This window comes from Fopius arisanus, unplaced genomic scaffold (assembly GCF_000806365.1).
Source record: "Fopius arisanus strain USDA-PBARC FA_bdor unplaced genomic scaffold, ASM80636v1 scaffold00049, whole genome shotgun sequence".
Taxonomy (NCBI): domain Eukaryota; kingdom Metazoa; phylum Arthropoda; class Insecta; order Hymenoptera; family Braconidae; genus Fopius; species Fopius arisanus.
Window position 1 is genome coordinate 67,696 of NW_011887788.1, and position 12,136 is coordinate 79,831.

At 40.4% G+C, this 12,136-nt stretch overlaps 4 protein-coding genes across 5 annotated transcripts; 1 reads left to right on the top strand and 3 right to left on the bottom strand.

Annotated features, from left to right (window-relative positions):
• Positions 1–1,213: 1,213 nt before the first annotated feature.
• Positions 1,214–2,928, bottom strand: RfC3 (replication factor C subunit RfC3). The gene is made up of 8 exons (XM_011306631.1): positions 2,757–2,928; positions 2,624–2,688; positions 2,427–2,554; positions 2,202–2,364; positions 1,929–2,088; positions 1,658–1,869; positions 1,479–1,556; positions 1,214–1,417 (listed from the first exon to the last, which is right to left on the bottom strand). Exons 1-8 carry the CDS (start codon positions 2,783–2,785, stop codon positions 1,272–1,274), a joined length of 981 nt encoding a protein of 326 aa, XP_011304933.1. The 5' UTR covers positions 2,786–2,928; the 3' UTR covers positions 1,214–1,271.
• A 109-nt stretch (positions 2,929–3,037) lies between these two features.
• On the top strand, positions 3,038–3,862 carry Snp (Snipper). The gene has a single exon (XM_011306632.1). The coding sequence runs from the start codon at positions 3,129–3,131 to the stop codon at positions 3,777–3,779; it is 651 nt and encodes a 216-aa protein (XP_011304934.1). The 5' UTR covers positions 3,038–3,128; the 3' UTR covers positions 3,780–3,862.
• Position 3,863: 1 nt separating this feature from the next.
• Positions 3,864–9,227, bottom strand: spd-2 (spindle defective 2). Of its 2 annotated transcripts, XM_011306634.1 has the most exons (3): positions 8,865–9,227; positions 8,621–8,804; positions 3,864–8,540 (listed from the first exon to the last, which is right to left on the bottom strand). In XM_011306634.1, exons 2-3 carry the CDS (start codon positions 8,764–8,766, stop codon positions 4,556–4,558), a joined length of 4,131 nt encoding a protein of 1,376 aa, XP_011304936.1. In that variant the 5' UTR covers positions 8,767–8,804; positions 8,865–9,227; the 3' UTR covers positions 3,864–4,555. The 2 variants fall into 2 exon arrangements, with proteins under 2 accessions (XP_011304936.1, XP_011304935.1); XM_011306633.1 differs by having other exon boundaries at positions 8,621–9,227.
• Positions 9,228–9,371: 144 nt separating this feature from the next.
• On the bottom strand, positions 9,372–12,056 carry LOC105267647 (facilitated trehalose transporter Tret1). Its single transcript, XM_011306635.1, has 4 exons — positions 11,053–12,056; positions 10,409–10,952; positions 10,111–10,306; positions 9,372–10,022 (listed from the first exon to the last, which is right to left on the bottom strand). Exons 1-4 carry the CDS (start codon positions 11,123–11,125, stop codon positions 9,471–9,473), a joined length of 1,365 nt encoding a protein of 454 aa, XP_011304937.1. The 5' UTR covers positions 11,126–12,056; the 3' UTR covers positions 9,372–9,470.
• Between the last annotated feature and the right edge of the window lie 80 nt (positions 12,057–12,136).

A 12,136-nucleotide genomic window follows, 5' to 3' on the forward strand; every position in this document is an offset into this window, starting at 1 on the left:
TCTACGGTTTTCAAATCCCAACTACCCAACCACCTCAATCCACCCCCTCACAAAACCCTGGAATCCCTTTTCGTTTTACCCACCCTGTGCACGGGTCAAGCTCTGATCAGCATCGAGCAGTCACACGTACATGAGGCAGATTGTACTTCAGGGGATGTAAGGGCTCTATATGCTACGGCAGATGCCGGCATCCAATCGTAAACGCTCTGCCATGATTAAACCAAATAAAGAGCAATTTCTTGGTAATTGTTTATTTGGAATTTCGAGGGGATTTGCTGAGTTGCTCGTATTTCGGGGCTAATTGGTATGGGGACGGCGAGGGGGACTGTTTCTTGATTGATTTGAGGATCAAACGGGATACATTTTTTTTTTCCAATTTGTGCAGCGGAAAAATTATTATTTGTTTTTGTTTTTATGAACTATACGAATGGATCTTCAGATTTTTTAAATAAAAAATACACTATTTCAGAAATTAATGGGTAATTACTGTAATAGTAATGTATACAGGATAATTATTTATTTGGGGTTGGCGGGGATTAGGATTTGCTGAGCTGCAGGTTCTGAAGGGTTCTAATTGTGACGAGGGAGAAGAGGAAAACTGCAGAGCTACGGTTTTTCGTGGTGCAATGTCTTGATTGATTGAGGGGATCAGGCCGGATTTTCCTTGTACCTTCCAATTTATGAGATTTTCAACATTTTGTTGGATACTGAATTATCTGAATAACAAGTGGTTTCAGACTACAGTCTCAGCATAAATTTTTAATGGTAAACTCTAGCTGGAATATCTATAAAAATAAATGGTTTCCAGATATTAGAATAGTACTTGTAATTGTGTGTAATAGGTATGATATTTTTTAACGACGCGCTTGACTGATTCAGAGAATGCAGAATTTATTTTCTCCCTGTTTGTTACTTGTCCCTCAATTTTGTAATGAATTTCTTGAGAAATAATACCGGATTATGGATTTTTTTGATGACTTTTTTTTTCTTATTTTGCCTGGTTATTAAGTGTATCTGATGGAGACTAGAGCCGTCTGACTATTATCGCGGTGTTCCACTTGAGGCTCGAACGGCTCCTAAACAGCCAGGCGCCGAGATACTATCAGCTTATCCCCCCATTGTTTGCCTTGTACTTATTCCTCACGAATGAATAAAAAGAGCGAGCAGAAATTTCATTATTTTTTATTTTCAACTTTTATATTTTGTAGGTGGAAATGTTTTTCATGATTGATGAAGAAATTATTGATTCTCTGGTTTTTTTTGTTAATTTGTTATTTAACATCGATGTCTCGGGCTCCTTGGAAAGCAGCAACCAGGGAATTTAGCTGGACGGATTCACATGTGCCAGCTACTGTGTATTTTTCGATTGCTGCCAACTTTATCACCAGGTCGATCATGATGTCATCGGGAAATTCAACTGGGACAAATTATTATTCCATTAGAGTGAGCCAGGTTTTTTATTATTTGACATGACTTACTTCGATTCAGAAACAGGTGGAGCTCGGTGAGAATATCCTGAAGGGCGAGACCTTTTCTTATCTTGAGATCTTGAATTTCTACATTTTGTTGTTGAGGAATTTATCATCGAGGGGATCGAAGAAGTGAGTTATTATTCCATGGTCAATTCGTCGAGTGATTAATTCATTAAAAAGGATACTGTTGTAAGCTGACATGTAAGACTCGTTAAGCAGCCAATTTGCAATATTTTTTATGTCGATGGGGAGGGGGTGGCCCACACAATTATACACGTTCTCCTCGGTCACTGACCCATAAGCTAGCCAGGTACTCTGGAGAACGTTTAAGACTTTTCGCATGTCACCGCCACTGAGGGTCATCAAAGCCTGCTTTCCATCCTCACTTACTGTTAATCTAAAATTCCAAGGAATGAGTTTTGCAATTTTACCATTGAGATAAGTAATTTCTCTTACTTTTCTTCTTGAATCACGTGTTCAAGCCTCGGCATTATTTGATCAGACGACAGTGGACCGAATCTGAACTTTGTGCATCTTGATTGAAGTGCCGGAATTATTTTACTCAGATAGTTACAAATTATACAAAACCTCACATTATCTGTGTATTTTTCCATAACTGAAAAAATAAGAGAATCATTATTGATATTTAATTGTGGAATTGGGTGAATAAAATTTTGGAGAATGGGATTATTATAATTATTTGCAGTTGATGTTCAACAAATAATTTACTTCTCCTGAGGGCATTCTGAGCATCATTTGTCATGGCGTCAGCCTCATCCAGGATAATTAACTTGAATCCTGATCTGTACATTGTGCCAGTGCTGGCAAAACTCAGAATTTGACCTCTAACGATACCAATTCCTCTGTCATCTGAGGCATTCAACTCCAATACCTGAGGATACCAATAAAATCACAGAATCTGTAAGAAATGGATTATAAAAAAAAATATCGAACCATGGATTGAAACTGGGCCGGGGTATAAAGTTTCTTGGCACAAGCGAGAATCGTACTGGTTTTCCCTGTACCTGGGGGACCATACAGCAGCAGATGTGGCAGCTGATCCTCATCGATGAATTTATTAACTAAAATAAAAAATAAAAGGTATAAAGATTCGTCTGATTCCATGAACGACCATTGGACTGTCTCCTTACTGGTTTTTATAATATCTTCATGTGATATCAGATCATTGAGAGTAGCTGGCCGGTATTTCTCCACCCTTCAACAAGAATAAACAATTATCCTAACCACAAAATTATCTATGTGAAAAATGGGGACAATACTCACCAAGGTAAATTCGATCGTTTATCGGACATTATTGATGACACTTATCACTCACGAAGTGCCCCGAATATTGAGGTAATTCCCCTCTTTTTTCAACAATCAAGAGGCTTGCAGTATCGAAACAGTCGGAATCCACCGAATGATATGAAACGAACAAACTAATAATTTACCGCCATAAAACCAATTCCAGAAGGTGCAGATGGATTTTTTTCCTCTGGTGCCCATCGTTGTAACTGAATCCTAACCTCTCGCAATGTTTTGATTTTTTGGAGTGAAATACGTACGAGTAAGGATAAAAATTCACGAAATAAGTGACAAAAATCTTGGAGTAATAAATAATCGTGAGAAGTGAGAAGAATAAATGAAGAATTAATCATGTCAATGAGATTATTAGCAAGAAGAGCTCAAAGACTTTTGAAAAATCGTCAAGATGTGGTTCAACCTTTCAAATACCTTCTTGTTCTCGACTTTGAGGCCACTTGTGAGAAAGACATCCCTATAGAAACCCCAGAAATAATAGAATTTCCGTGTGTAGCCCTGAACACTCAAAGTTGGGAGATCGAGGAAATCTTTCACAGATACATAAAGCCCCGCGTTAAGCCCATCCTCACCCCTTTCTGCACAGAATTAACTGGAATAATGCAGGAGACTGTTGATGATGAGGAACACTTTCCTCAGGTTTTTAAAGACTTCTCCAGTTGGATGCAGAGAAATAACTTCGATAAAGACAAGTGCGCATTTGTCACCTGTGGTGATTGGGACCTGAAGGTGATGTTGCCGGGTCAGTGTGCCATTGATGGACTCAAGGTGCCTGAATACCTGAACAAGTGGATTAATTTGAAGAGGAGCTACTGTGAAGCCACCCAGATCTATCCCAAAAGTCTCAATGACATGATCAGGAGGCTGAAGCTACAACCCCAAGGGAGAGCTCACTCTGGACTACATGATTCTATCAATATGGTCCAAGTTATAGAGACATTAGCTAAAAATCATAAAGCGAAATTCGATTTGACGTCTGTAAGATAATTCGGGCCTTATGTGTGTTTTTGACAATAAAGGTTTTATAGAGATCATTTATTAATTATTTTTCCTTGCGAATATAAAGGATGTTTAATTCGATTCAATTCATTTACATAGAATACATAGAAAAATTCATAAAACGTGCGGGATACGTGTCCCAATGTAAAGCCAACTAATCTGCAGGAGACATTTGACACACTTTTGGATAACAAAAAAAATCTCGAGTTTTTATCCCTTTTATTCCGTTGCTCATTCGCCCATTGCAATTCTGACAGCCGCCGAAAAAAATTTTTAGTTATTCACTTCAGCTAATTACGAACTAAAGTGTTTTCGACATGTGTCACCGGTGCATCGCCCGGGGTTTAAACAACTGCCGGGTGTACTCTTTTAGACATACAATATAAAAAAAATTATGAGACAAAGAAATAATAACAGAGTTTCAAAGTTTCTTTTTGCTTGATAATTCTCTGCGTTGCCCAAAGGCGGAGAATCGAAAAAAAAACAGTTTCCAGCAAATTTATTAATATTCAATAAATGAAATCAATTAAATAATCATAGATGGATTCATTGTGATTACCATGTCGCATTTTTAAAAGTGGATGATTTACTTCACTGAGCTTTAACAAATCTGCAATACTACAGTTAAATTCAATTTGATCGAATTTTCTGAAATAAAAAAATTGTCTTTGAGACGTATAAATGCATATGTTGCCTACAATTAAATATAAATCTCATAAAGGCTCCAGAAATATTTTCCACCCTCTTCCATTTTAAATATTAATTCAATATCTCTTAGGCACAACGTGAATTTTTACATCTTTTCTCTCATTGCTCGTAAAAATTTGTAAAACCGCTTGGAACCCTTTATCAACATTCTTTTTACACTGAACTTTAATCAAGAACCCCCTTTTGGCTGGAATCATTCCTCCAGAAGGCACAACACTCAAGAACTCTGTGTTCGTCAATTTTGCTTCAAAAGGCTGGGCAGTGCTGGATGCACTGGTGATCATGACAGTGGCATCCTTAGATCCAGGAGGATTGAGTGTCACAGAAGCTGGAGTGACACTAAACTCCTCATCCAGTTCTCTCTGTCGTCCAGCCACCAGAGTCCTCTCCAAAAGACTTTCAGATGGTATGTAACTGTCCTCATCATGAACAGAGACAACACTAGTGTCACTGCAGAGAGATTGAAACATCTGGGACTCGTCTGCATCATCAGTGAATATCGGAACGGTTTCATCGAAATTCAAATCCATCATGAGGGTTACCACCTGACGATGGACGCTGCGACAGAGGATCCCCAGGTCCTGGACAGCATCCCTGATGATCGACAGCTGAGGCATCTGTTCCTCCCCAGGAAAAATCCTGCAGATGGGATCCACCACGTTCCGGAAAACGTCAGTTTGTTTGTCGTTAACCTGCCCAGTCTCGATAGACTTTTTATAGAGTCTTCTGATTCTCCAACGAGTTGGCTCGTCGCCATGGGTGATGGTCAATATCCCCATCTCTGCCACGTCACCCCTCAACAGAGCAATATCCTCCTTCCTTGGTTTAAAGTCGATTGTGATCCACTGGGACTGTTTAGGCCCCAGGATGATCTCAGTGGGCTCGACATGCCAGCTAGTTGCAACAGTAGGATAAACTGCCTTTGGAGAGAGTTTTATTTTGGCATAAGCTGGCAAATCTCCTGAGTTCTCCAACTGTACTGTAGTCGTCAGAGTTCCAGCGGAATTCAACTGCCCCAAAGACAGCCACATCTGCGCCCCCATAATCTTCATCGCCTGATTAATATTCACCTTGGCATACCCTCCACATCCATACAGCATAATCACCCTGGAGGGCCTTATTTCCCTTTCCTTAATCCCACTAACATTTCCAGGACTCTTCTTGATTTTATTCTCGTAATGGACAAATGTTATTTTCCCCGCTGACGCACCCGTTCTCAGCGGAGAGTAAATAATTGAAAGTGTTCTGCTCTCCATTTTCTGGAGACCCACCAGGATACTCGTACTGGACTCTCTCTCCTTTAAAAATTTGAAGCTCTTGTCATTGTCAGTTATCGTTGCCTGGAGTTTTATCTTATTGTTACTAGTATTTCTAATTGTAAATTCCTTGATTTCATGTTTTCCCACCTTCACCGTTGTCCAGGATAATGAAGAGTAGGTGGACTGAATAGGTATTGTGTCACCTGCTACTGTTCCACCTGATGATAGACTCCGAGGAGATGACCTTCCTGCACTTGTGGAGGTTCTTGCACTTGTGGTGGAGGTCGTACTGTGCGGGGACGATGGCAGACTTGTCATTAATTGCTGTTGAGGAGTGTCACATCGAGAGTAAACAGTTGTTATTTCCACTGGGGTATCCTTCTCGACGTTGTTGGGCATTTCTTCGACGATGAGAGGAATTTCAGCGAGTATCGAGCCAGTCTTTATCTCGTTGTGCACTCGAATGAGTAGTTTTGGTTGTTCGTTAGAATTCTTCAAGGTCTGCTTCATGTTTTCTTGATTATATTGAATCTTAAGTGTACATTTATCGTTAGCTTTGAGTATTAAATGAGTAACTGGTTTATTATCATCAACTAGATCATTAGAAGTCATGGATATCTTCATATTGAATACGTCCCATTTATTATTTGATATGGCAAGCTCTAAGGGGACGTCAGTGTCATATTTATTCTCCAGAACCACAGGCAATTCTGTTACTTCCTTATTCAAACTAAAGTTGAGAGTATTTTGATGTCCCTCTGGATAGATTACGTCAATCTGAGCGTCAGAAGGTATGAAACACATTAGATGATTTTTCGTGGAGGACTCCCTGGTGGTCATGTCACTGCAGTTGATGCTCAGGGCGGCTAACACCGGTCCCCCCATCTTTAAGAGCTTCACCACAATCTTGAAAATTTTGCTTTGGCCTGGCTTGATCAGGACCGTGTAGTCTGGAATTTCCAGGTGAATGTTCTCCTTGTCGCCCTGAATTTGAAGAAGATGAAGGGAGCAAACCAGCCAACGATTACTCTCGTTAGTCATTTCGATGTCAGCCTCCCTGGCAACTCCTAAAATGCACTTGTAGAGTCCTTCTGCATTTTTGCCAATGGTCAGCCTCTCAGCTGGATTCTTAAGAATCGCACTGTCGAGTTTTTCCAGTGAAATTTTGTCTGGCGAGTCTTTACCACCATTAACGATCCCCGATGTGTTTGTCAGAGTTAAACTATTGAGTTTCGGTGAGGAAATTTGCCCGGACGTATTAATTTCTTTTTTGATTGAACGATCCGATTTGATATATGATATTGGTGAGTTCTTGACATTCTCAGAGGCACCAGGACTTGAATACTCTGGGGGAATCTGTTGGTTGATTAATTGCTTTAAAGATTCCTTACTACAAAATGGAGACGGCGGTGTGAGGATCATTGCTGGGTCTGGAGTGCTGTCCACTTTTGGAATCCCTGGGGACTGTATCTCAGCATTCTGAATGAACTTATCAGGGGATTTGTGATCCTGCTCGAAAGAGTTTGACAGCGGTAGACTCCAGGTTGAGGCACTTGGGTTGTTTGTTGAAACGTTAGAATTCAATGTCTTGCTGTCTAGTGACAATTTCCTCGAGGACTGGGGAGTCTCCAGGTTAAAGGCAGGGAGAGAGCACCTTGCTGACTGCAGAGTGTAAGTTCCGCTAGTACAGTTGCCATTCTCGAGGGGTTTTCTTTCCTTCTGCTCCTTCTCTTTTTTTTTAACCCTGAGAAGTTGGTCTACAAGACGACGAGGGGTTTCGTCATTTGAGTCCAGGGCCTTCGCTATTCCACTGAGACTGATCAGAGGCTCCTCGTCGTCTTCATCTCGAGTGTCGTCGATGCAGGAAGCTGTGCACGTGGTGTAGAATTTTTCTACTGGGTTGTCGTTCGTCTGCGATTGGGGCTCTGACGATTTCGATGAATCCGTCATCGTTGTAAGGTTGACCAGAGCTCCAGGTTTCGTCAGTCTCTTGGGGCTCCTGATGTTGAACCCAAACGCAGGTCGATCGAATCCTTCGGTGGCTGAGAGCTGACCTATTGGCTCGCACTTTCGTCCGAAGAACTCACCAACGGAGACTCTACGACCTACACAGGACTCCAGGGAAAGATCCATGTCCCCAATAATTCCAGAGAAGCAAGAGAAGTTCAGTCGCTCCCTCTCAGTGGAACGAATTGGCTCCAGGTTTTGATTCCAGGATGACTCGTCAGCTGACAATTGAGAGTTCAATTTAGAACCCGAGAGGAAATCTTCATTAGCGAATTTCGCCATTAGTTCTGCAGCTGTGCTATTGAAGCTGAAGCCATCGTTTTTAAATTGAGAGGGAGAGGTGTTTGGGCTTCGGGATTTTTCTGAGGATCGGCCTGTAATTTCAGTGGGTTCGAAGACCACGCTGGTGATGCTGGACTTGGGGACACTCGAGGAGAGCAGGGTATGGTCCCTCTGCGGGGAAAAGGGATCCAGGGAATTGGTGAGAGTGGAAGGAGTGTTGTCAGATAAATTCGGACTGTTTAGGTTGTTCTCCTTGTTGGGGTCCAGGGTGGTATTTGTGAATCTGTTATTTACCTTCTGAATGAGCTCTCGAGCAAGTTTTCTTTCGGTCTCGTGTCGATTTAGTGGGGGTGTTGAACACTCCTCATCGATTATAGAACGACTGGATATGTCATTCACGAGACCGAGAGAACTCTCCGTGTTGTTGGAGGTTGAGTCATCCCCTGGAGAGTCTCGGAATCTTAGAGAGGAGTCCAAGGGGTATGACCCAAAGCTGCGAAAATTGGAGACATGTTCGAGAAACGAAATCGAAAAAAACTCAACGACCAAGTCGTGAATTTATTCAATACTCACGTTCTACGTTCAACAGTGGAAGTTGCCTGTGGTTTCGGTGTTGACAATATCGTCATATTTATAAAGCTCTCTTGATTATTATCACCTGAAGTCCTTGGACTTCTGCATGAATCCTTCTCGAATTCCATTTTGATACAATTCTCCATACACGTGTCCTCATCAAGACTCGAACGAATTACTCTCACTAATTGAATGAATAATCGTTAAATAATTTTCCAAGCGGTTATTTCCACTTTTTACATACGTCGATCATAAACACACGTTAAGGGCCTCAAAGAACAGGTAGAACTGACACTTTGGCAGTTGAAACGGTTGATTGACGCCACCGAAACAATTCAAATTTGAAAACGTAGTGTCACCAGATCCAAACATTCGTTATCACCGGAGACTGATAATAGAGGGAAGGGATTGAGCGAGTGCAACGGATAAAACGAGTTAAAAATCAAAAGTCAGAAATGAGAGTGGGGAGAATTGGCCAGAGATAATATTGGGGAGATCTTCAAGGCCTATGGAGGCTTCATAATTATCATGCAGCGGTGGCGCATGCACTATTTGGAAAACACTTGTCGGTAATGCCGATAGTAAAAATGTCGGTATCGCGTGTATTAAATTTGAATATTCAGATTTATTGTCCTTTATAATAGCCAATCGTAGATTAATTGAGATCGTGGCGATGAACGAAGATGCATGTAAAAAAGAAATTATAATTAATAAAATTAATATTATTATTATTATTATATGACTACTATAATGATAATATAATATATAATCATGATAAAATAATTTATTATTTGTTAACTCTACGATGCATGGAAAAACAGTGAAGCTTCGATAAACATTTTTCTATGTTCTATTTCGTAAAGCCTTTACGTAATCCACCAGTGATCGATTCAATTGCTTTTCCCGTGGTCTCAGGGACAAAGAAATAGATAAAGAAGAATAAACATATACTAAGCAAGACGTTAATCAAAGCCGCAATGAGTGCTGACATGACCACAACAGTCATTATGCCAGCCATAAAAAATAGGACGATCCATGAGACAGCTATCGACAACATAAATCCCAATGATAAAACTTCTCGTTGAAATACTTCAACAGCAATGATCGATGGGAAAGTGCCCATACCAAAATAATAAGCAACTATGGATGAAATTGCCAACGGCAAAAGGATCCATGAAGGAATGTAAGAGTCATGACGGATCAACGCGATCACAATATAAACACAAAAGTAGGATGACATTACAACGCATGAAATAAGTAAAAGTATTTTTTGTCGAAAGCAATACAGTAGAATTGACGGTATGACAGCTGCTATAATTTGGATGACTAGAAATATTGTCACAGGGGCACCTCGAAGTGTCCCCTGTGCGATTGCTCCACTCATGTGTCCCCGAATATGCAACTGGAAAGTTAATAACATTTATTGTCAGAAATGTGATTAATGTCAGGGTCAAAATGAAAAATGTAATTTTCCTAAAATTGAGACTTGCCACAGTTGCCACCTGCCACAGTGACTGTGCAGTGAATAAACCACAAGTTATGATAAAACCCCGACGTTTTCCGAGATCCAAGAAAAAATTCTGGAAAAAATATGATCCTGTAGTCATTGATGGCACCGTCTGCTGGATTGTAAATAATTCATGATGAACACATTGATGATCGTTATCTCTCAGCCACATTAAACACCTATGGATTAAAAATTGTCACTCGTTAATTCATTGAATATTTCAACGAAAAAATCGATTACTTTAGGATTTCAGTACTGAATTTAATTTTGAAAATAAATACTTAGTAGCTTCATCGATCCCAGCTATTCTGTACAAATAGATCGGCGATTCGGGCATGAATACGAATCCCAATCCTAGAAGTAAAGGAAGGAACATGATGATGAATGCCGAGTCTCGGTATACCCGGTGATCAGTTATCAAGTAGCCGGCTGAAAATCCAATAGTTGTGAAAATCATGCGAATGGTACCCAGTCCTGATCTCAAACTGTTACTGGATATTTCAGAGACATAAATTGGTACTGTGTGTAGGCAAAGGGTGCTTCCAATTCCTCCGAGAATAAAAGCGAGCAGAAGGAGCAGGCTGTTCTCTCCAAAGGATATCAGCATGCAGCAGAAGGTGAGAGGAATTGCTGATAAACAGAGAGAGACTTTTCTGCCGTAACATTCACAGCAAAAATGGGCAATTGGAAATCCAACGATAATTGCCAAAGGGGTTATGACTAGGAACCACTGGCTGGTGTGAGGTCTCATTAATGCTCCGAGGTGATCGTAAGTGCTAACCAACAGGATCATCACCAAGGTCACCGTGAGAGTGTACATACTCGCTGAAATTTCAATTATCTTAAATCACAGTGAATTCGATATATAATATATTGAGAATTTGAAATAATAACTTGAATAAAAATTTCGAAAATGCTGACTTACCCAGGATAGCTGCAAGCAATTGCCGCGACTTCCCAGCTGATTTATTCCCATTAAATTCCTCTTCAATTTCCATTTTCGTAATGATATTAACAATATTAATTATAGTAATCACTTTCAGGTATTCCAAAGTCTCACGATAATCCGTTGGCACTCTTGCACTTGATATTTAATTTCACGTAAACCGAATTTCATCTGAGTTTAATAATTTCAACCAAAATTGTTTGTAAATTGCATTCTTTTCGAACAGCGACCACTTACCGCAGTGATTCGTTTCTGTTTGAATTATAAACATTTCATGAGGAAAAATCTCGATGGAATTGTGAGAAATGAGAACCGGGAAATCATTCCCGGTTTTCCTCATGACGCCCATATATTACATTCGTGCGCGATTCAACGTAGTTTTTTCTAAAATGCGATTAAGGAAAATATTCGTGAATTATTTTAATTAAGCAAGAACAAAGGAGAATATTATTGCGCCCAGAATTCCATCTAGCGAAGAGGTTAGAATTTTGTGATTTTCGGCACCAATGCATCAATTGATTTTATTCAGCGAGATTGATTCTTCCCATTTATTCAATGCGACCGAAATTTCATCTGAAAGTGGAATTATTGCCGAGTTTTTCTTGCTCTCTTCCTTTTCCTTCCTGTCGTATAGCCACCGTAGATCATTCCCTGTGTAGTCGGTGTAGAGACGATTCGCATCGATAAATTTTCAGATGGCTGAAGGTCATTAACTCTCGCCGATCATGGCCAGAGATCGTCAGTAAATCGTGTCGAGAATGTAAGATATAAGCGAAATTGAGTTTCCTTGGAGAAATTGATATTTGAGTTTTCGTATTAGTATTGTCTGAAGGTTCTCCTTCGCTGTCGGGCACCGCTCTCTTCTCTCGGTGCTGCTGAAGTCTATTTTGTCTTTAGATTACTGGAACTGTTTTGCTCTTCTCAGGACTACTAGACTACTAGACTCTGCTCTCCTCTCCTCTCCTGTCCTCTCCTCGATGTTACCGCTGCAGCTCCGCTCCGTAGAATGAATTTTCACAAGCGGTTCACTCAGTGTATATCAACTCGCACGGACCGTGACGAC

Excerpts from the sequence above, each read along its gene's own strand:
- Snp (XM_011306632.1), top strand. The coding sequence starts at position 3,129 with ATGTCAATGAGATTATTAGCAAGAAGAGCTCAAAGACTTTTGAAAAAT.
- spd-2 (XM_011306634.1), bottom strand. The coding sequence starts at position 8,766 with ATGGAGAATTGTATCAAAATGGAATTCGAGAAGGATTCATGCAGAAGT. Across the intron at positions 8,541-8,620 it reads TCCACTGTTGAACGTAGAAC|CTTTGGGTCATACCCCTTGG; the intron begins GTGAGTATTGAA and ends CAATTTTCGCAG.
- LOC105267647 (XM_011306635.1), bottom strand. The coding sequence starts at position 11,125 with ATGGAAATTGAAGAGGAATTTAATGGGAATAAATCAGCTGGGAAGTCG. Across the intron at positions 10,953-11,052 it reads ATTGCTTGCAGCTATCCTGG|CGAGTATGTACACTCTCACG; the intron begins GTAAGTCAGCAT and ends TTGAAATTTCAG. Across the intron at positions 10,307-10,408 it reads GGGATCGATGAAGCTACTAA|GTGTTTAATGTGGCTGAGAG; the intron begins GTATTTATTTTC and ends TTTAATCCATAG.
- RfC3 (XM_011306631.1), bottom strand. The coding sequence starts at position 2,785 with ATGTCCGATAAACGATCGAATTTACCTTG. Across the intron at positions 2,365-2,426 it reads CGGCCCAGTTTCAATCCATG|GTATTGGAGTTGAATGCCTC; the intron begins GTTCGATATTTT and ends TGGTATCCTCAG. Across the intron at positions 2,089-2,201 it reads TCAGAATGCCCTCAGGAGAA|TTATGGAAAAATACACAGAT; the intron begins GTAAATTATTTG and ends TTATTTTTTCAG.